The 24,526-nt window shown below is 30.2% G+C and overlaps 1 protein-coding gene across 1 annotated transcript; it reads right to left on the reverse strand.

Annotated features, from left to right (window-relative positions):
* Positions 1–12,114: 12,114 nt before the first annotated feature.
* Positions 12,115–18,287, reverse strand: LOC106765972. The gene is made up of 11 exons (XM_014650734.2): positions 18,138–18,287; positions 16,340–17,707; positions 16,085–16,205; positions 15,896–15,978; positions 15,404–15,651; positions 15,148–15,234; positions 14,106–14,205; positions 12,995–13,214; positions 12,810–12,909; positions 12,574–12,646; positions 12,115–12,476 (listed from the first exon to the last, which is right to left on the reverse strand). Exons 1-11 carry the CDS (start codon positions 18,219–18,221, stop codon positions 12,351–12,353), a joined length of 2,610 nt encoding a protein of 869 aa, XP_014506220.1. The 5' UTR covers positions 18,222–18,287; the 3' UTR covers positions 12,115–12,350.
* Positions 18,288–24,526: the final 6,239 nt, after the last annotated feature.

Consider the following 24,526-nt stretch of genomic DNA (forward strand, 5'->3'; position numbering starts at 1 on the left):
CTTTCTATATATCCATATCTCACTCTATTATTATTATCATTCATAATCAGTAACATTGGGGTTTGGAGACAAGCGGTTTTGGTTTCTGGTATGAAAAAACCATGGCAGTTTTTCTAACGTTGTGCTGTCGAGCATTGATTGGCCGGACAGTTACCATGTTGGTGCATGTGGTAACCTACAGCCACACAATGATATCTCTTTTGCTTTTTGGGTTTTGTTTTTGAATTGGGGATTATGGATGGATTGAGCTAGCTTTTCAAGTGTCTGATGGTTTAAACAGTGTCCATGTGGTACGGACCAGAACATTACGTGCATCCTTTCATTGACGGCGCCACGACCCACGAGTTTTTAACTCTGGTTCATCCTTTCATCCACCATATATTGAAAATGGTGTTTTTAGGTTTAACTTTTTCACTTCGCTGCCGTTAACATTTCTTTCTCCGTTACTATACTATTTCCTCAGAGTTTACACTCCCCATATTTGTACATACATTATTCGTCTTTCTTTGGTGCTCTAATGAAAATATATGCTACCTTCAACATTTTCTTAAAACTTTACAATTCCAACTCTCCGTACGTAATCACACCCACCTGTGCTTTAAATCTGAAGCATGTGACTGTGCTTTCGCTTTATACTGCTATATTCTGTGTTTAATAAATCCTTTGCTGAACTCGCCTAGATTCGACTCACCTATTCCGCATAAATGTTTGCTGAACTCCTTTAATTAAATCGTAAAATCCATTGAAAAACTTGACGAAAATCGGTAATTCAAGCTGGTTATTAAGGAAATTCAAAACTACTTTATTTTACCTGTTTAATTTATTAAAAAATTAGTATTTTGAAGATATCTAATCTTTGCATAAATTAGTCTTGTCTTTAATTAATCTAGAACTTCTAATACATTCCACATCCACATTAAGACATATATACTTCAAATGTGTGACTAAACATTAATAAATAGTTTGATAGTTATGGAACAAATCACAAATTTTGTTATTAGGATAATTCTATCCCATAATTCTGATATAAAAGTAAATTTCAAACTCAATCTTATAAAATTAGTTTGTATGTAAAATTTGAACCTACTTATATACTGTAAAATCATCTTATATTTGATGATGTATGACTTTTAACATAATTGTAAACTCTTTGTTCCCTATAAATATATTATCATTAATAAATCAAAATATAACACAAATAATGCACAAATTAACTAAAATCAATAAATATATAGAATAAATAATCATTTTAGTACATTTCATCAATAATATTTTTCTCATTTATTTCATGAATTTAACATTTTTTTTATATAAATATCGAGAACTTTTAGAATATTATATTTGAGTACTAACACATGGTTTGTTAGGTGATCAAGTGACTTGTCATGTTGACACATTCTCAACTTAGATTATGAATATGATAGTTTCTGAAAACCTCTCAAGTTTTTCACTACATGGTTAGTAGAAATCCCATTGACTTTTTACACCTTATACTTTTATCTATACGATTTAGGTTATTAATAAAACTTCAAATCATAATTTGTGTATAGTATCACCAAAAGATAAATTTACCTTGCCAAAAATAATCAATTTTCATAAATAATTCATTTATGATCTTAATATTGAATCACCCATATATGATTTATCAATAAATCACCTTATGTATTGAATCATCCACTAATGATTTATCAAAAATCATACTCTAGTAATTTATCACTGAACACCATCTAAATACGATTTCTCCTAAATGCTCATTCTCAATTTCCATAAACACAGTTTCTCATAATAAACTTAATGAATATTTCAATTTATATTAACATATACTAGTTTTTAAGATTTGTAATATTTTTAAACAAGTTCATGCTAGACATCAGCCATAACATGATGATTTTAATAAAAAAAGGAAAAGAATAAAAAAACATAGAGGGATCACACCAAGCACATGATAAAAAATATACCACACACATAGGCAAATAATACTTGTTATGAATAAACTAAATGAAAACATAGATAAAAAATATTAAACCAATAGCAAACTAATCCTTAATAATCAAATTTCTAAGCATATTAAGAGGTTTATTATTAATTAATTCGCTCACAATCCACAAAAGATTTAGTATTAATTTTCTATGGCCTACCCCGACCAGATTAACTTGTAGTATGTACTGACTCATCATCCTCCTCAAAATTATAATCTTTCCTCAAATCAAGCATATTAGCTCATTTAGAGACTATTTTCAATTCTTCCACAAAATAAGCTTCCTTAGACATCAAAAATTAAAAATTGCCTCAGAATTACAATGAGGTGAATCTAAGTGTTGTAAATCTTGCAAATTGTTGACAATGAGAGTGTCATCCTTCAAAAAAAGCATATTAATAAAGGAATCAAAATCCACTTGACATACCACAACTAATTGAAACATCTAGATTCTTAACAATAAAAGATACATGCACAACACAAAAGTTATAATGATTTGGCTTAGGCTAAGGGTCCACCACATGAATCATAGGATCCACCATAGGCACTAAACCATAGGTTCCACCAAGGCTCCATAATAGGCTCCACAACATGCTCCATAAAAGACTGCTCAATAACCTCCACATGCTTTAAAATCGAACCTAAAGAGCTCTTATTCCCATCTTGGGCACCAATCACATTATGATGATAAAATTGTCGTATTTTTGTGACAACTATCTTTTCCTCACCATAAATTATTTTGGCATCTTATTGTAATCACCTACAATTAGATACATCATGACTAATCGTTTTATGATTTGAACAAAAAACATAGGAGGTTTCTCATACTCCATATCAATGATAAACGCAAACCCTGGCCTTTTCACCAAATTTTAATTGGGCAAATTAGACAACAAATCAATATCAAAGAAGAGATGTGAAAAGAAACCTAAGACTTATTCTTAGTGTAATCATATAAAGATAAGGGTGTGTCAACGCCGTGTACAATTGAGAAAATTGCCTTTGACTACCAATATTCCAACAAAAGGCCATGTATCGACACCCAACATTGGATTTTCGTGACTTTCATAGAAGTCAAAAAGAAATATTTACACTACAAAAAACCTGGAATTATCAGCGGATATATACCGTGGTAACAACCAAAATCTGTCAGATTACACATTTTCCAATGGATTACCAACAGGCTAAAATTCATTGATAATGCCCTTGCCATAAAAAATTACCGACAGATTATGATAGCCAGTAATTATCGGTGAATATATCCACCAGTGACCCGTCAATAATATGCAAAAACAGGTTCAAGTACAGTATAGGCAACATTTGCTTTCCAGTATATTCAACCTGGACATAATTATAGGCAATCAAAATCACAAAATCTAGATATATCCAAACATCAATCAACTAATGTAGTGATGACAATGAAGTCCATATCATTAAAACATAATTATAATGTCAATAATACAAAAGTAAAAGTGATTTTAAACAAAATATATACAAAAATTAACAAAGTTCCTGATAACCATCATAGTCATCAAAATTCCTTCTTCGTCTTCATCCTGCTACTGTTGGAGAGGTGGCCGGAGTAGGATGGACGGTAATGGGGAGTGTTGCTGTTGGGACAATTTTGGGGTAAACTGAGATTGTTGGACCATAGGTTGTGCATCTGGAGGCAAGAACCTCGTGACCAAATTTATGAGATTTTTAAATCATTATTTAAGATCATCATAAGCTTGGTCACGAGCTTGTAGTTCCCGTCTCAACTCATCATAACCCTGGTCACCATTGCTAGATGTAGATGATTGGTGCTTCAATGTACCTCTTCCAACAATGTAATGGACAACAAGTTGTTATGTCCCATATACTCGTCCTTTATTTTTTCCACCAACGACGTCCACCTTACATTGTGTCCTAATGATGTCATCGTCATATATCTTTGCTTGTGATGCATCATTAGGAGGCCATGATCCTTGAAATACACAGGAAAACACTATAGGGGAGTTGAATAGTGTTTTTTAAAACATGTTCGCAAAGCAACATCTAATGACTTGTAACGAAAGTATATAAATGTGTAAAGTATTTTGACAATGGTTTCATAAGATAGGTAAATAAGAATACTTTCAAACATTGGTGTTTCAAAAGACTTTATAAAAGCTTAAAAGTAAAATAATAAAGTATAATTTTTACATTGGTTCACTCAATCTGAGTTACGTCCAGTTCTCCCTTAAGAACTTCTAAAGTGATCCATTAATCTTATCAAAGATTACAACAAATTTAACCCACTCTTAGTTGCAAATATTATCACCCCTCCTAGTCCCCTAGTCATGACTGCATATGTCCTCATTTAGCCTTTAACATTGGATTCTTAATTGGTTTTTGTACTTTAATAGAATATTTTTAATTAGGATTTGTTATAATTGGGTTTATTTAGCATGATATACAAAAACATGTTAAAAATAACTTTTCAATTGCATAATTTTTTTTTGGATATTTCGACGTGTGTTGGTGTAGCTGCAGCTGAGTTGAACTCATTGAGTTGTGAAAATAAATTGGTTAAAGTTTCATGACACCTTAAAGATCCAAAAATAGGAAATAATCAAGACCACAAGAAGTCAATCTAAAAATAGCATGAAAAAGTGAAGAAATTTGGCTACGCTAAAAGGAGGGAACAAGCAACAAAAATTGGATCTTGCAGTTTTCTCTATTTTTTTTCTACCAAAAGGGCTTTGATAATTGATAAATGTTTATGATTAAAGATAATTTGGGAAAAACTTATCTTAAGATATTTTATTTGATATTGTTAAATAATTACCTTATTTAACTATATCAATAAATATCAAAAGATAATATTTACCAAATCTTTTTTAATCTAGCATATATCTTCTCAAATATTTTTAGATATCCACAACAATCAAATATATTTTGAAGATATTGAATTATTTAGAAGATAATTAGAGGAGATTACATTATCATAAAGAAGATTACAACAATAGAAAAGCCTAAAACAAAGCCCAATCCAATTTCTATATAAAAAGACTTAGGGAACACATTAGGGGAGCTTAGGAACCCTTCTAGGGGTTCAATTTTCGTCCTCCCTTTCTTCTCTCATGTTCTCCACCCTCTCTTCTTCTATTTTCATGTTATTTCATCATTCCGTGGAGTGTTAAGCCTATGAGGTTGATTGTGCTGTAATTTCTTAATTGGATTCTGAGGTTAGATAAATAAATTTATTTGTTCTTTTAATTCTTGTTGTGATTTATTTTTATCTATGTCTTTTGCTTCTTAATCAAGTAAAAGTAATGATCTTTACACTATAGAAATTTAGCATGGTGTGAAATACGTAACATATCAATCATAAGAGTCCAGGGGTTTTTAATTTTAATTGAGAATTTACTTTGATTAAATTTAGAAGCTTTCATATGATTGAATGAGTTTTTGCCAATAATTGAGAATGTACTTTGATTAATTAGTGGTAAAAACTTTAACAAGAATGTATCAAGAATGTACTTTGGTTAATTAGTTTTTTACTTGATATAAGAGGTAAAAGAATAAACATTATTAAGCATAATAATATTTAATTGAGAATGTACTTTGGTTAAATTTACTATGACTAATCTACAAAGCTCTTGCTTTTAATTGAGAATGTACTTTGGTTAAAAGTGAGAACGCCAACATTTTCATTGAGAATTTACATTGATTAATTTGAAAATCTAAGACAATAGTTAATTGAACAATAATCTTTAGATAACCAATGATGAATCCTATTTTGAAAAAGCAGTGACTAGTCTGAATTCAGCCACTCCTAGATCTATCCCCAGACAACATGTCTAGACCGAGTACCCACTTTTGGTTGTTGAGTATTATTCGCCACTTTGGCATCCATAGACAATTATCTAGTTGAGTATTCTCCACCACTCCTAGTATCAAATTATAACTCACTCCTGGTTGCAAGTATTGTTCATCACTCCTAGCTTCTAAGTATGACCCACTCTTGGTTACAAGTGTTTTAATTCTTTCTAGAAGTTACAACAAATTCGTGGTGGGATTATTACAAGATACAGATTAAAAGCTCTCAATGAGAGGATACATTGTTAGTACAATACAATCTAAAATCTTGTTTAGTTACGAACTTTGGTAACTCTCTAAGAGAGAATAAGTATATTGAAGTGTAATCTACTAACTAGTGAGGTTGTTCCTTTAGACTGAAAAGCATTGGACAATGTAGACGATGAGTATCTTCTTTAACAACCTCTTTTAAATTAAGGAGCATTTAGACGATGAGTATTGAGATAGAGATGGTATTCTAAAACCTTTCTTGGATATTCTCTCTCCTCATTTTTCACCTATTCTTTTTTCTACTCCAACAATAACTTATTATCTTCAGTTGAACTTATTTATATAAGCTTTCTTTGATAGATGATCGTCGGAGACTGAGTTGAAATCCTGATAGACTTTATAGACTTTTCTAGTAATTTGGTCATACTCGGGTCTTCCTATATAAGAAGCTTTGATGAAACATTCTAAGAGTGTTTTATTAGCTCTCAACGTCTTTTGAATTTTGTGTAGAGCTTCTAAGTTAAGCTAGGTGTTGTCATTTCCTACATAGATAAAGAGAGCAAAGTATTCAAGGAAAAAAACACTTATTTTGTACAAGATTAAATGTTTTGATCGTTTGTAGAGCTTTTCTCCTGTCGAGCTTGTTGTTTGTCTCTTGTTAAGCTTGTGGCGATGTTTCTTCTTCCAAGCTTGTATCCACGACTAATGTTTGGGACAAAGTAAAGAACTTGGTCGCTTCGCGATCTACCAAGATATTGGATTTCGGGATAGCGAAAAAGAGTTCTTACATGATTTGAGTATTGTGATCAATAAAAATGGTGACAAAACAAAATGCAGTCTTGATCAAAAAATGATATTATAAGTTATAGCAATATTAAAGAGTAAATATTATGTAAAAAAATTGTGTTGCAATATCCTCTTTATCTTGGAGTACAATCTCCATTGAAAATGGAAGTTTTCTTTTAGTATAATCTTTAATGAACCATAGCCTCATCACTTGAGCAATGATATTTCAATTTTTCCTCTCAAGATCCAATTAAGCTATAAAGCGACATTGTTTATGCACAATAGACATAATGAATAGTAAATACAACCCGTTAATTTTGCAACACCAATTGTCCACAAATGTATATATAAAGTAAGAGAATAGGTTCCAAACAACTAGTGTTGCTTCGATTTTCAATTTGAATTTGGTTTATAAATTCGTAAACAATTTATGTACTTTTGTATTGTGGTCAACAATTTGCCAAAAATAAATTACCAAAACAGATATGCAAACTATGCACAAAAACGCTTCTAAACCTCTATATATCACTCAAAATGGTTAATTACAATTGCAAAAACAATGTACACAAAACTAAACGAAGTCTCGATCAGAATAGTTTCTTCGAAAAGGAAAACTTTTTGAAATGTCAGATGCATATTTCATATTAACATGAGAAAAGCATTTTCTTTAAAGAATGAGGTAAAATTTGGGAATAAGTAAATCACAAACAAACCTATGTGCGGAAAAGTATAGTAGAATTTATGGTGGGTTGAGTTTATGTTTTATATGGCACAAGCTTTTATCCATTTTTATGTTGTCGAGCTTGCTGAGATTGTCTCCTACCGAACTTGTGTCAACATTTTTCTTCCCAAGCATGTACAAAAATGGTTAACTATGTGTTGAATTTCTAGTAGGCCGAGCTTATATGCTTTGCTTGCTGGTTGTCTCTTGGTGAGCTTGCATGTCTGTCAAGCTTGTCTCTTGCCGAGCTTTCATGTCTGTCAAGCTTGTCTCTTTTCGAGCTTTCTACTTGTCCAATCAAAAGTATTCCATGTATCCACAATTTTGTTTCATGAGATTGTCCTTTCGAGTTTGTATCCTCGCTTTTCTTGCTGAGATTACTGATTGTCCGAGACATAAAAACGCGGTGGCAGAATTGTTATTTTAGAGACATTATATGCCTCGATTCTTTTGAACCCCCTGTCTAAAAGGGTATACTACCTCGGTTAATTAAAAGACCGAGGCAGAAAACTATGTTGACCACTTAAAATAATAATATTTGCTTTTTCGAGGAAAGATACTGCATCGATTGCAGATTAAACGAAGTCGTATCACATTTATGCTTCGGTTTTATTGTAACCGATGCCTATATCCACTGATAAAATTCAAAAGTCTATTCACTTTCACTATTCTTCTTCCCAAGTCTCTGCGCCAAACCTCGCGAAACCTCTCTTCTCTATGCTTCGCCGCCACACCACGCCACTGCTCTTTGCTTCGCCGCCACACCACGCCACTGCACCACCGCCCCCTTCGTCTTAGTTCCCACTACCAGGTGCCCCCATCGTGTCAGTTCACTGCCAGGTGCCAAAAGTTCAAACCTTTTTGTATTTCTCTCTCTACGGTTCTCAATGTCGCAACTAAACGACGCTTACTACGGTCCCTCCATTCCGCCGCCGAAGTCCTACCATCGTCTGTCCAGTGGCGGAGGTGGGTGCGAGTGCCTGAGCTATTGCTGTGGGTGCAAGATCCTCACCACCGTGCTCATCATCATCGTCGTGCTCGCGTTCTTCTTCTGGTTCATTGTGCACCCTAATGTCCACCGGTATGTTCTTTTCATCAACCACCGCCAACCCCTCCTCCCTCCTCCACTCTTCCTCCATCGCCCCTCTCCTTTGTTTTCTGATTGATGCATGTGATTGGGTTTGGCTAGACTTGATCTGAATCAACAAAAGTTTGAAGCTTTGGAGAGGGGCAAGTATGTTTGGTGTAGCTTTCGATCTTTGTTTGATTTTGAAGTTTTGTTTTTTTGCTGTAGAATTGAAGTAGGGATTCACCTCTCTAAGGTACCAAGGTTTGGAGCTGGATTGTGAAAAGAAGGTTCTTTTTTTTTTTCTTGGGGCTGTTTGTCGGCGATGAAGGGATTAGAGAGGGAGGTCCGTGGTGGTGGAGGCAATTAGGGTAGGTGGAAACTGATACTGCCTCGGTTCTTTAGAACCGAGTAGAATCGTAGATACTGTTTGAGTTAAAGATAACTAAGTTAAATCTTACTTACCTTTTACCTCGTTCGTATATACTTTGGTTTTCAAACCGATGTCTATGACAGAAAATAATCGAGGTCTATTTCTTTAACTGTACTAGTGTTGGTTAGTTTTTATAGTTGACCTTTAGAAGGTTGCTTTTCTTGATGGTTTTAATTATATTATTTATAGATTTATAAATTTCCTTTCCTTCGTTGTGTTATTCTTGTATTAGTTTTTCTTCCTCTTAGTATATCCTGTTAACGAAAACTTATATTAGATCAATAATAATCTTTATAGATAAGAGAATTAGAAAAAGGAAACTAAGAAAAAGATTTTACTTGTTCATGTTTTTTTATTTTTCATTTTAACTTTGTAAACATTTGTATAGGTTAAAATAGTTTGTACTTTTTTTTTTTGTTTTTCAGTAAACTTTTAAATAAACTTCAAAACTGGGTTTAAATTTGGTCAACTATTAAAGGTTTGACATTAATTAAGAATAGAATCAAATATATATAAGTGAAATAAATAAGAAGGATTCAGTGAATTTTAAAAAAATAATAATAATGAAGTAACTTTAGTTAACTTTGTTCAATTTTTAACTGACTTTATATATATATATATATTGGAAAATTGAATTTGGTTATGAAAATTAACTAAAAGTTATGATGACTTTTCTTGAACAGAAGTCAGTGAATTTGTCCCTGCAATGATCACTTTTTAAGTGGATTTTGTGGAATAACTTCAAATAAAGATTCTTGAGAAAATCTATTAAGAGAATTCTCTAAACTTTGGTAATATGATTATCTTTAGTTGTATTTTCTGTGCTCACATAAGGCAAGGAAGTTTCAAAACATGTCTTGTTAAATGTATGTTATAGGATGTAGTACTAAAAGATTAAAGTCATACACATTATGATCTATTAAGTCAGGATTCAAGAGATGTATTATCATTCAGGATATCTTCTCAAATAAAATTAAAATGACTTACAACATTATGAGAAAAAAACAAAATCATTGACTAATAAGATTGATAAAATTAGTCAATAATAACAAAATTGTATTGATAAAATAATATTTTCAAGACCAATTTACAATAAAAAATTTGTCTATAAAATATTTTATGAGTAAAAAATATAAATAGGAAAAACATTCGTGTGTAAATTTGTCTATAAAAATTTTGAACCAACACGATCTACTACATGATCGAGTTGGATTGATTTAAAAAGAAATTATAAATTTTAGTATAGACCAAAAGTAGATTTAGCTCAATAAGAACTTGGTTCATCCGCGGTGAGTTTGGATGAACTGGGTTTGTGAACCAACCAAAATATATATTAAAAAAGTTTAAAAATTTAAAAAAAAAAACATCATATTTTTAACTTAATCATCCCACCTAAAACATAATGATTTGATGTTAGATAGTAATTTGTATTTTTGTGATTTTGAATTATGTTTGAAATTTAACATTATTTTGAATTGTATTTAAGTTTAAGCTTTAAGATGAATATATTTGAATAAACTTTTGAGATTATTTAGATTTTTGAATAAATGAGTTATTTATTTACTGAAAAGGAAAAACACAAATTTTTAAAATAAGTGTAGACTTTTTATATTCTTGTTACATATTAAAAAATAATATTATATTGATGAAAAAAAAATTATAATTTTTTTTTTATTAAGTGGGTTAACCAATTTAACCTATCATGTGATAGGTTAAATTGGACTTAATTTTTTTTAACTAACTGATAAGTAAGTCATATTATATTGTGGTCAATCTAATAATTGATTATTTATTGTGTGTAACTGAAAAATGTTATAAAATCTTAATCCTATAAATTGATTATTTATTGTGTGTAACTGAAAAATGTTATAAAATCTTAATCCTATATAAATTATATTGTGGTGAATAAGTTCTTTCTTGGGTTTTCATCTTACTTTTTTTAGTGATAATCCAATATAATAATTTACATAATTTTTTCTCTTGTTAGACTTTCTGTGCACAATTTTCCATAAGAAAACCAGCACAACATCAATAACCCTAAATTCTTCACAATGATTCTTTGTAATTTATTGTTCATATCACGTGATAAAAGTTATATGTTTTAATGGCATTATATGTTGTCTGCTAATAGGAAAATTATAAATCTTATTGTTTGGACCCAAATGAAACATATGCAGTGCTAGTCTTCTTCTTAGGTATTGTTTCTTACACCCTATCAAATTTCTGTCTCAACCCATAAAAAAGTTACCACAAAATTTCTTCATATGATACTTTATAGGCCCATTTTTTATAAAGAGACTCTTGCATTTGATTTAAGATATTGGTTATATTTTTCTTTAATGAGAAAACAAATGAGACCATTTGAGTTATAATTGCAAAAAATTGTACCATTTTCAAATGTATTAATTTTAATTTTTTATCTTTAATTTAACGTAGTTTTTTTTATTAATGAGGTATCCACTTATATTGCATGGAAGTTGGCTATTAATTAAGAAACCATGCCATTTTCATTAGTTGAAAATTTTATTTCTTGAATTGCAAGTAACACCGTTTAAACCAATTATTGCTAATTCATTCTTAGATGAAATTACATTTATAACTTTATTAAAAGTAAACTAATTTAATTATTTTGTTTTTATCAGAAAAAGGAAATATTAAATGGAGTATATGAAATACTCCACCCCTTGTACATTTATTCATCTTGGTGTATTAGGTATTAATGTTTAGCCTATAAACAGCTACCTTTCATCAAACAAAAATTAGAGAAGACATCCAATTTATAATATATCATTATCTCTTCTAGAAAAAAACAAAAGTAACAATTTTTTTTTATAGAAATGAAATAAGGATCCGATATTGGTGAAAATAAAAGTGGATATTACAGTTGAAAAATATTCTTTGACAAACCTTAATTTTTTACATTCATTTGACACTATTCTTACTTACTTTTTCCTTTCTTCTTTTTGAAAAACTACAAAATTTTACACCTTTTAAACTATTTTACCCTTATATTCTGTGTCAAATGAATGTAAAAATGTGTCTTGATATTATTAATCGTTACAGTTTGAAAAGACGTAACGGACACAAATCTTTGTCATGTTATGCTAACAAACAAAAGGAGTAGCAATTTAGGTTTTTAGCAATAAAAAAAGAGTTGAATAACATATGAACGCAACAACAAAACCTATGTCAACTTCAACATACTCCAAAACCGAAAGAAAAAGAAAACATTCCAGAATCAACCAGATTCACAGGCAGAAAGTTTGCATGAAGGCAAGTTGGTTTTTTGCACGTGTAAAACCATGCATGAACATCAGAAGCTCCCCTTATGCAGATACCTTACTTTCTTTTGACTGTTGTACTCGTCACCTTGTTTTTCATGAACCAACTGTGAGCTGCTTCCATTAAGATACTGTTGATCACCAGGAACTTCTTTCTCCTAAGAACCAATAAATCATGGGTCATAACCAAGAACCCACATAAAGAAATAAGGTAACAAGAGAGTGTGACTCTTGAAAACAGTTAGAACAAAGTACCATGTTGTTGACTGGAACAGTAACACTAGTAACAAAATCATTGTTGTCGCCATTGTTGTTGCCTGAACAAGTACTGAAAAATACCACTTTCATTAGATGCAACACCAACACTGTCATCAGTTTCCAATATAAAATTTCTCAAGAACATCATTATGCTCACTTCGCAACATAAAATCTCTAGTTATGTACAGGTACAGATTTGATGATGTTATTAAAGAAAAAGAAGGGAGACTTACTTCCCCGTTTGCTGATATATCATCCCTCCTTCTGATACTGAAATAGACTGATTGAGGTCAACGGTATATTGAGGTAAAACATGACATCTGGAATGTGACTCTGCAGAAGGAAATATCAAAGTTAATCCTCTTTGTACAGTTTGAAAAAAAGAGGAATAATAAATTGAATTGAGAAGATGATGTACTCTCAAAATTAGGTATTAAGAAGCCAGAATATGGAGGTGGAATCGTGATCAACAGCTTATGGCACATGATGCTACCCTCAAAATTTAAGAAGGTGTTGTCCAGAAATTTAGACCTCTCAGAAACGGTCATCTTTGCAAAACCAAAAGAGTCAGTCCATGTCTTCAGCGTACTAGGAACAGCCGGCAAAACAAGCCTCCCCACACCTAATTGCATCAGCAACTGAACAAACAAAACTACACATCACAAATTCATAACTTCAAAAATTACTACAACTCATGAAACCAAAACTGAATATGCTCTGCGTTATGTAACAGCTGATTTCATAGTAATGAAAAAATCGATTCTCAATGACCTTTTCCTTCACATACATTTTCTTGAAAAAAACAAGGCAAAATTAGAAGACATGGCTATATGGGGAGGCTTCTTGGGATATAACAACATATCCAGAAAGTTACATACTTTACGACCAATAGACAAAGAAGATCAACATTAATAAAGATGTTGAAGTTGATGACATCTTTGTTCTAGTACAAAAATCTAAAAAAATACTTAAAAAGTCACAAAAGATCTCGGAGATCTTCCTTCACCTACACAACAAGATTATAGTGTAAGATCTTTGATATATATAATGTGTGGATTAAGGTAATGGAGGAAGAAATTAAAATGATTGAAAACAATAATACTATGTAGAACAACCAAATTTGTAGGTAAAGGTAATGAAACTAAGTGTTGAAACTGAGAAAACCATGGGTCATATATAGAAAGGGCAATATCTAATAGTAGATATTTGGGTCAACCATGGGTTCATTTTGAAGGAGCAGATTATTTATTATTCTGTACTATATATGGAAATCCTCCATCTTTGGAAGTTAGGGATATCATTATTCTTTATACCATTAACGTGCTTCATTATAATAATAGAAAGCATGCGTGTGCGTATCACACACTAATAAATTATTGCCCTAATATTAAATTAGAATCGTGAGAAAGTTTATAAAAGCACATGGTATGACAATAAATTTAATCAAAATAGGAAAATGACGCATGCAGTTACTATACAGTATATTAAATAAAAGGGTTCAAATAAAGGTAAACAGACAATAAAAAAACCTGTTCAAGACCACTCATCAGAATGCGACAAAATCCATGTCGACGGTAGTGTAATCTTGTACCAACAAAAGGTACTTCTGCTACCTTCTCCCCGTGGACCCTTACATATTGCCAAAACATATCATTAGCCTCATAAATTCAAATAAATCTTAATTTCAGTTATTTCAATCTAAAAATAATTTTCTAGTCGTCAACATTTATATCAATTTATATTCATTCTAGGATAATATATTTTATTATCTTTTCATAGTATTTGTTGTGAAGATAATATAATCTTTTTATTCAAACAAACTAAAAATATGCTCTTCTTTTTCTTACAATTTTATGTTTATTTTAATTATCCTTGTATCTACGAGATTCTTGTGTTTTTAAGTTTGAGTGTACAATTTAGACAAATATATTATGCAAAACATTGAAAAATAAAACAAATATTAAGTTGCACATTTTAGACTTCTCCTTCTAAGATGACAATAATTCTTCTCATACTGTTGAACCATTTGGAAACATTTTCTTAATGTTCCCTGGCTGTTATTGTTATAAAAGTTTATCAAGAAATAACATTGCTTAGAATTAATAGGATGTTTGTTAAAATACTATAAATATAAATACCAATGTTTAATATAAATTCAAGAAAAACATTGCATGTAAACTTCATGCATAAATTTGAATATTAAATATATGTTTCTCATGTTTAGGACAAAATAATTGTATTTTTTTGTATGTTGCACAGGTAAAACACTTTAAAAACTAATTATTTTTCAATAAAGATTTAAGCATGAAACAAATAGATGAAATTGATTTAAACATTAAGTATTGATCATCAAATTTGTTGGAACTTAGAAAATAGGGAATGGATCATCATCAATCATCCATAAAATTAAATTGTTTAATTCAATGTAATGTAATTTTTTTTTTGTAATAAATGAGTTTCATCTAATACACTATTTTTATTATTTTCAATAGATAAATTGAATAAAATGAGTAATACATGAAATGATAAAAAAAATGCCTATTATTTGATGGTGAAAGATCTTATCCTCACCTAACAGTTGCCACAGAAACCACTTCTTCATTTCTCTCAAGTAGTACAGTATAGAAACCCTGGAAATTTAATCGCCTTAGCTCTGACCTACAAAGTTCCAAAGTACAGATATATCAAGTATAGTGCAAGAGAAAGAACAACAATGTAGCAAAATTTAGAAACAAAAAACAGCAGTAAATCAAGTAGATAACAGAAGTACAAAGAGCAAGAGAAAATATTATGATGATATCTTAAAGGATATATAGCAATATTTGACCTTCTGCCGAATATAACATCTTCAATGATATCTCTGCTAGATAAACTTTGTTTTAGGGACTCAAAACATTCATGCATCACCGCAAGAGCAAGATTGAGTTTGCTGTAATTTTCTGCTACTGAGTTGTCATGTCTTATTCTACCAACATCATCACATCCAGGCTCAATAAACTTCACCAATGTCCATGTTAGATTGTCCACACCCACTAAAACTGGCTTTCCTAATAGCTCATGAAGGCCATTGTGTATCTGCAAAAACATACACACAGTAACCCTCGATAACATAATGCAAAGTCACCAAGATAAAACTTTTTCATGAGTCAAAAGTAAAAGAATGCTACTAATGAAAGTAAGAGATGAATAAAATATAAAGAAAGAAAAAGGATTTGGAGTTGTTGTACCTTATCGGTTGAAGGTAAACAAATATTTCATGCAAATGATGGCTACAGTTTTCGAAAAGGAGAAGAAAGAAATGAAGACGGAGTTGTTGTACCTTTTCGCAGCTTTTTCCACAGAACCAGTTTTCTGAACATCTTGATAAATCTATGCCTCCATTTTCCAGGCACCTAACATGGTCTGCACAAGTTTGACAAAGATAACTCCGGATTTACAAATACACACTCAAAAGATATCCAGAAATGGATGAAATATTAAAGTAAAAGTTCATGGTAGCTGTGCTTACATTTATGTTCACACTGTACGCAAGTAAGGGCAGCATGGCCATCCTCATCTTCGTCTAGTTTGCTTTGGCGACAAATACCACAACGACATTGTGGGCAAAGCCATTGACCATCAGGGATATGCTATTCATAGAAGAAGTTGAAGGAAACAACTCAGATCCAGCAGGACCAATCATTGATATGAAAGTACCAAATGGAAGTAATGTATAGCAGTAAAAACAAAATAATGATTGAGAAGGAGAATATGGTTAATCTACCTCCAACCCAAGACACGTCATATGAAATGAAGATGGACATTGATCACATAAAATAAGTTCACCACCATAGAGGCAAAGCGAACAAATCAAGTCATTCTCTTCCAAAGGGAAATTAATGCTTGGTTTTTCGCTACTTTCTCTTCTCACCAGATTTTGCATTATTTCCATTTGGCATTCTAAGAGTGATTTACCATCTTTCAAAAAAATACAAGCAGATGGTGTGCAGGTATTCACTCCACTAGCATGATTTTCAAACCCAACAAAACTGTAAACTATGTTACAACAGTAACACTTGATTCCACTGCGAGTTACTTTCCCTCTAGTCCAACTTGAAACTGCATGGTACCATGCTTTTTCATTGTAATAATATACGGTAGATCTTGGAAACACCATCTTGTTGTCCATCAACCAAGACAGAATAGTTAGAGGTTTATCCGGAGGTAAAAGACTAGAGGCAGCAGACGCCTTTGTCACCCTCTTCCCTGATCCTTGTGGAGCCAATCTATTGCTTTGACTCTTAGATATTTTGGCCTTTGAACCCCTTGAGTTTTCACATCTCTCACCAGAATCTACTTCAGGATCACCTTCAAGGTCAATTTCTATTTCAAACTCAGGTAAAACCTCTTCAACAAGAGGAGCAGCTTCTTTCTGGACAAAATTATCTCTATCAGACAAGGCCATGTTCAAATCAATACTGGCCATTGGTTCAACTGATTCTTGCTCTGGTGGGAAGTCTAAAACTGAGAAAACTTTGTTCACTCTAAGAGTTAAGTAGTCATCAACTACACCTAACACTGCTTCCCTGTACAATTCTTTCTGATTATATGCCCACTCTCCCCTCATGCCAAATCTCTTTTTTACCAGTACATCATACCACATTTGTTTAGCTGAAACTCCAACAAATGATCCATTCTGATACTCCTCCAGCAATTCAAGAAACACCCAGTTTCCTCTTAGTTCCCATTGTCGTGTAACTTCATTCCAGTCCTGAGTAATCCGCAGTTGACGAATTTCAATCTGCATTTCATCACCCAAATCTGGAAAAAACACGCTCCTTTTCAGCATTCCATCGCACTGATCAAGTATAACTCCTTCCCACCAAGCTCCCTGACAGTTTACATCCACGCACAAACCATAGTTAAGGTTAAATCTCCCAAACTCAACCCAAGGTGGCGGTGGCCGAATGAACCCCCGCATGCTATACTTGGAAGATTCCGATGCTTTTGAAACCCTCACTGCAGTTACAAGATAACCCGAACCGTCACTTTTTAGAACATTCTTGTATCTGACAAAGCACTTCACCTTTCCACACTTGATAACTATCCCAGGGTGCCATGATCCTAGGAACCCCTCCTCTACACGCCGCACCTGAAAAAAACATCAAAACATTCTCAATCCCTACGCATGCAAATCTCAGATCAAAACAACTCAACTCTCTCAGAGAAAGTGATCACAAGAGAAAAACATCACCATCTTCATTGAAATACCCTTTGCATGAAGGACAAAGAGAAGAAGAATGCATCGGTGAGCACAAAAACAAAACCACAAATTCAAATACCTTTTGCATGAAGCACATTGAGATTCGCCCAAAACTCATCAACCAGAAAAGACCAAAACTTAATTAAAAAAGCAACAGCGGCGCATGCTTAATGAAGCTAAAAGCATTCAAACACAGTAACAGCTATCAAAAGTACAGATTAACAACTTAAGAATCACATGCACAAAGTATAAAATCGGTAAGAAGTTCAAAAAAATTCAATTAAAAAATTTTACATCTTTTTCAAAATTTTGATATTACCTCCACCTCTTCATTCACTTGAAATACTTCCTCATCAGAATTTCCTTTAAGCTTGATGCTGTTAGGACCATTAGCATTTTCCATTGTCAGTAGAGATAAGGTGGTGAAGAGATAACACAGTTTTTCTTTTCTTTCTCCCTTCGTTTGTTTGCGATGTTTCCAATGCTTGAAACTCAAGAATTTTGACACCTTGAAGTTTGATAATAAATGCTAAAAAGAAAAATAAATAAATAAAAATAAAGAAAATAATACAAAAGAAGTTTAACGGGCAGTTTGAGGACTTATTACTATCTCACTGTTTCAGAATCTATGTAACAAAACACTACTCTTAATTAATAATGAATATATTTTTACTTTTATTAAACTATACTCTCAACTTTTATGTTAATTTATTACATATATTCATGAAGTCTTTATTTTTATTTTTTTTTATATGTATGTTTTTCTCATCTTCATGTTTCTTCTTAGAATACTTCTTTTTGAATCTTGACACTTTTATTTCATATTAATTTCAATATCTTTTCTATTAATTATTGGTTTAAAATAAATTTTATTTTAATTTTAAATAATTAATATGCTTTTTTAATTAGTTTTAAGTATATAATAGAATATTAGTTAATTAACTATGTACACAGTATCTGTCTGTATAGGTTGGAAGCTATAGTAGAGTTTCTCTGCTCACTTCAGGTCTATATCGTCTCAAAAAAATATTATAGGATACATAACATTCACCAACTTTATGAATTTTACTAAAAAAGTGTTCATCAACATTAATAGAAAACTTTTCAAGTTTCTCTAATTTCAATCTTTTGGAAAGATGTACATAGAAGTAGGACAAAATACTATAAAAGAATATTAAGAAAGACAAAAAAAAATGATTTGTATTATATATTCTATTTATACTTTATATATTATATTTTATATTATGTTTTTTAGTTTATAAATAAATAAATATATATATATATATATATATATATATATTAAATATCTCATATTTTATTATTAATAAGGATGTGAATAATAATTTGATGTGTAAATAATGTAAGAATTCACTGTCCATACTAATAAAAAAAATTCAGTAATAATATAGTATTTTCATTTTTATATTTTATATCTTATATTTCTATCCTATATTTTATATTATCAATAGGGATGTCATTAATTAAATTGATGTATAAACAATGCAAGAATTCATTTTTCATGCTATTGTACAAATTAAAAATTTGATTAATTATAAATTTTATAACATAATAATAATAATAATAATAATAATAATAAATTATTTTATTTGAACACTGAATTATATAATTTAACTGAAAATTTTCATGTTAGATTTTTTGGATAACTATTTTTCTGAGTTATTTTATATAAAATAATCTAAATAATTTTATAAATTTCTATAATAATAATTAAAATAAAATTTAATAAGTTCATTCTATTTCTTCTTTCTACACTTTGTCTCTCTTCCTTCAACCTACATAAATTCTCAATTCATTATCTCTAATAGTCACTATCTAATATGGAACTTATTAAGGCTTCATTAATGTGTTAACTAACTTAGTCTTACTCCAGGTATCTTTCAGTCACTATATTTATGTTTACTTAGTTAATAAATTTATATCAAAATGTAATAATTTAGATTTGGTAAGATCTCATCTAGATTTTTAACATTTTCATTTGAGTCAGCATGACATTTTTTAAGTTAATTGAAAACAATTTTGTGTATTCATTGAACAGGAAACATGATCAAACACTTAGTTTTAAAGACCAAATATTTTTAAATTGTAATTGACTTATATTAGTTTAAAACATCTTATGTAAGTATATAAAAATACCAGACATATAATTATTTGACTTTATTTTTCAATTGATTAATTATATCATTTTTTTTGTTCAAATATTAAAAATATAAAAGTTATAAAACTTTTTATAAAAACTAGTAAAAATATATAAAATAGTTTGGTAAAATTAGTTTAGTCCAAAATCACTAGTACAACCTAAATATGTTCTAATTAATTAATTAGCTACCATCTTTTATAAAAAAAATTAATTTATGGTCAAAGATAAAATGAGCTGGTTATTTTACTTCCTTTAGTGCAATTTTTTACATACAGTTGACCATTTAGCTTTCATTTTTTTTTTAATCTCAATAACTTATTTTTTTATTTTTGTTTATATTCATTAATTATTTTATTTTCTTGTTATTTGGTGTATGAAGTGGTTTAATTTTATCATCTGTTATGAACAACCAATTCTTTATTACCATTTATTAATCATTACTTGTCATCTGATGTAATTTTTTAACTATTATGAATCTTCATAACCATAAATGTTGTTAAGTTTAATTATAAATTTATGTTTGCATGGTTTATTTTCAATATTTAATTTTCAATTAAAAATTGATTGTTAGAGCACTTCCAATGAAAGTTGTTTCAATGAGTTTTTTTTATCAATAAAAACATGAATGGGTGATCAAGTGGGGACATATAAGTGATTTCAGATAGTCAACATACTTAGTTATACTATCCTCAGATGTCATGTAGGATTGAGTTACTTTGTTTCAGTTGGAAGAGATTAGAATCTTAGTAAAGAAGAAAAACATACCATTATTATTTTTTACATAAATTTATATATGACGGTTGGATAATTCTAAGAACTCTTTTAATTTGAATTTTTTTTTATTAAAAAGTTAGTAAAAACATCATTTTAAAATTGAAGAGTGTTTGTTTATATAAGGAAATTTCTTTCATTAAGCATATGCAATTACATGACCAACATTAAAATATTAATTTTATTGGTAAGATATTCATATAAGCAACTCTAGCTATAGATGTTCTTGGTTAGAACAAGATGAAAAGATCTTGATTTATATTTTTATTAGTTTTCCTCTAAATGTAAATGTATTGTCTATGGAATTTTTTTCTCATACATGAATAATCCTTAGTTACAATCTAAAAGTATATTGTATGTGATAAATGTTTTAACTTATCAGTTTAACTTATGCAGAGTTCACAAGACTTTTCATAGTCAACCTTTAAATTTGAAATTACCAAAATGTCAACTTTAGTTAGAAATAGTACAGTATGAAAAAATGCTAGAAACTCTTTGAATTCTTACAAAATTTGAGTTACTTATTTTTTTCTAAAATAAAGATATCAATAGTTAACCAATTTAGCAATTTAGTAAAGGAACAAAAACATGTTTCTCAACATAAAAGGAGAAGAAAAGGACATTAACGTTATAGGAAAAGCTCATCTACTCTCAAACAATCATTTGCATATTCAAAAGGTAGTTGAGTGAGTGAGCTATATATTTTGCATTCCTCTTCTAGCACATAAATCCTAAGTGTACATTGTCAAAAATATTTGTGTACAAAGGCCAAAACTAGTTACATTGTGAAAAAAAAAATAGTGTAAATATGTTGTGTATCATATATGATTATTTGGTTAGTTCATTTAACTATAACTCATATTATCTAACGAGTTATCAATAAATCGGATTGAACATATCAAGCAAATCAATCAATTATGAGTAGAACATATTAATCTTAATTTTAATGTTGATCAACTTAAGAAAAATGTATTATTATCTACAATTCAATTGTAATTAGGTCAATGTTAATAAAAAGTTCACTTTAAAACCTATAAATAAAGGTTTGAAGTAAATAAGTATGTTACTTGCATTTACTGCAATATTGATTGATAATTATCAACGTTGATTTGACTTTGACATCAAAATGTTTTTTGCAGATATCTTTCAAACAGTTCGGACAAATGCTTCATACCAACGCATGAATTTCTAAACAGCTTCTGGACTGTTGACCTCAATCCATGTCCAAAACACATTTGAAACACTAATTAAAAATATATTCATGGAACAAATGATTTAGTCAATAATTATAGTTTCACTAAGATAATCAATAAAGATATGTACTATTTTTATAAATCAATAAATATATATATATATATATATATATATATATATATATATATATATATATATATATATATATATAAATTCAAACCTCACTTTACAAAATCGATTTTGAAAAATTAAGTTAAGCTTAAAATCTACTTCTTAAAACTATATATAAATATAAAGACACTTAAAGTGTTATAAGCTATATAAAGAATATAAAGTCAAAAGACAATAACATGGTTATGTTCACTTCCCAAGAGAAAATCGCTTAGCCATGCTGAGAAGAAATAACAAGGAAACTTTAATATAAATTTGATTGGTAGAAGAATACTTGGACATGTAGTTTGATTTATTTATATTTTCTCAAATTTATCATTCCTATTTTATAAACTCATGAAACAAATTAGTTTTGCACAATTATAAGACCATGCATGAACATCATAAGTTGCCTTATGCACGACCTTTCTCACTTTCTTTCGGATGCACTCACTATTGTTCTTGTCACCTTGTTTTTCATAATTGTGTTGCTTCCATTCAGACACCATTGATCACTAGAAATTTGTTTCTCCTTCAAACCAATAAATCATGCATCATAAACAAAAAAAGATCCCACATAAAAAAATAAGGCGACTAAGACTCGAACAAAGTGTGACTTTTAAAACAGTTAAAAGAAGTACCATGTTGATTGGAGCAGTGACATTTATAGTAACACGACAATTGTTATTCTTTGTACAAGTACTGAAAAAAAATCACATCCCATACATACAACACCAACACTATCGTCAATAAAATCTCTTAACAACATGGTTATGCTCACTTTAAAACATAAAATTTTTAGTTATGCTGAATAGTTAGAAAACTTTACTATAAATTTCATTGGTGGAGGATCACATAGATAGATATGAGGTTTGAATTGTTTATTTATGCAGTAATGTATCATCTGGTGACACGAGAATGAAATAAATTGAAGGAATGGATTAGGTGTTAGAAATCCAAGTGTGAGTCTAGTCCCACATTAGATAGAAATGAAAGAGTATAGCACTATATAAAGATGAAAGACTCATTAACTCATTGTCTTAAGGTTTTGGGTAGAGAGTGATGTCAATTCCTTATATGATTGGACTCAGATCTCATTGGTGTTTGTGTCTCCCCAGTGAACTTAATGATAATGAAAAAAAATTAGAAAAACAATTATTTAAATTTCTAGGACTCTCATAATGGCAATGAAAAAAATTAGTTTTGCACATTTGTCCATTCACTATTGATCACCAGAAATTTATTTCTCCTTCAAACCAATAAATCATGCGTCATAAACATCACATCCCACATCCCATACATACAACACCAACATTATCGTCAATAAAATCTCTTAACAACATGGTTATATGCTCACTTCAAAACATAAAATCTCTTAACAACATGGTTATATGCTCACTTCAAAACATAAAACTTTTAGTTATGCTGAATAGGTAGAAAACTTTACTATAAATTTCATTGGTGGAGGATCACATAGATAGATATGAGGTTTGAATTGTTTATTTATGTAGTAATGTATCATCTGGTGACACGAGAATGAAATAAATTGAAGGAATGAAGTAGGTATTAGAAATCCAAGTGTGAGTTTAGTCCCACATTAGATAGAAATGAAAGAGTATAACACTATATAAAGATGAAAGACTTATCAACTCATTGTCTTAAGGTTTTGGGTAGAGAGTGGTGTCAACTCCTTATATGATTGGGCTTAGATCTCATTGGTGTTTGTGTCTCCCCAATGAACTTAATGATAATGAAAAAATTAGAAAAACAATGATTTAAATTTCTAGGACTCTCGTAAGGGTTGCACATTTTATAATCATCCAATATCTTTAGTATATTATGTTATTTAAATCAGAAAAGGAGGGGGAAGAGTGGAAGAATCACCAAATGCACGTTCATCATTCAATTATTTGGGTAAACTTTCAATTTCCAAAACTTTATAATGAGTTTTTATTATAATTAGGTATGACCTACCTAAATTTCACCCAATAATGAAGAGAGTGAGAAAGAGGAATCTAGAAAGTGTTACTAACTTTTTAAAAAATTCATATCCATGTGATCTAAAGAGAAGTGAGCATAGGAAATGGGGTTGTACAAGTTCGAAGAGTTTGAAAAGATAGAAAAAATGCTTTGTGAAGAAAGGAAAAGTGAACCCAGATAAAAAAGAATAAGGTTGTGAGAAATTTTAAGTACTTTTGCAAATCGAAAGAAAAAGAACAGTAACCTACACAAAATTTTCTGAAAGAAAGAAGCTCGGAAATAATTGTGCAAAAAGATCTAAGGAAAACTTCCACTTTCTAAAATATTGGCATGTTAGCGGACATACAAATGATATGTATCCATGTTATGCCAACAATGGAACTTGAGAACATTAACGAATAATGAGTCATGACACAGACAAAATAATCTTGTGAAAGAACCTTGGGGAAGAGAAA

The sequence above is a fragment of the Vigna radiata genome, chromosome 7 (genome assembly GCF_000741045.1).
Source record: "Vigna radiata var. radiata cultivar VC1973A chromosome 7, Vradiata_ver6, whole genome shotgun sequence".
NCBI classification, from domain to species: domain Eukaryota; kingdom Viridiplantae; phylum Streptophyta; class Magnoliopsida; order Fabales; family Fabaceae; genus Vigna; species Vigna radiata.

Excerpts from the sequence above, each read along its gene's own strand:
- LOC106765972 (XM_014650734.2), bottom strand. The coding sequence starts at position 18,221 with ATGGAAAATGCTAATGGTCCTAACAGCATCAAGCTTAAAGGAAATTCT. Across the intron at positions 15,979-16,084 it reads CGTACAGTGTGAACATAAAT|ACCATGTTAGGTGCCTGGAA; the intron begins GTAAGCACAGCT and ends AAACTTGTGCAG. Across the intron at positions 14,206-15,147 it reads GTTTCTGTGGCAACTGTTAG|GGTCCACGGGGAGAAGGTAG; the intron begins GTGAGGATAAGA and ends GCAATATGTAAG.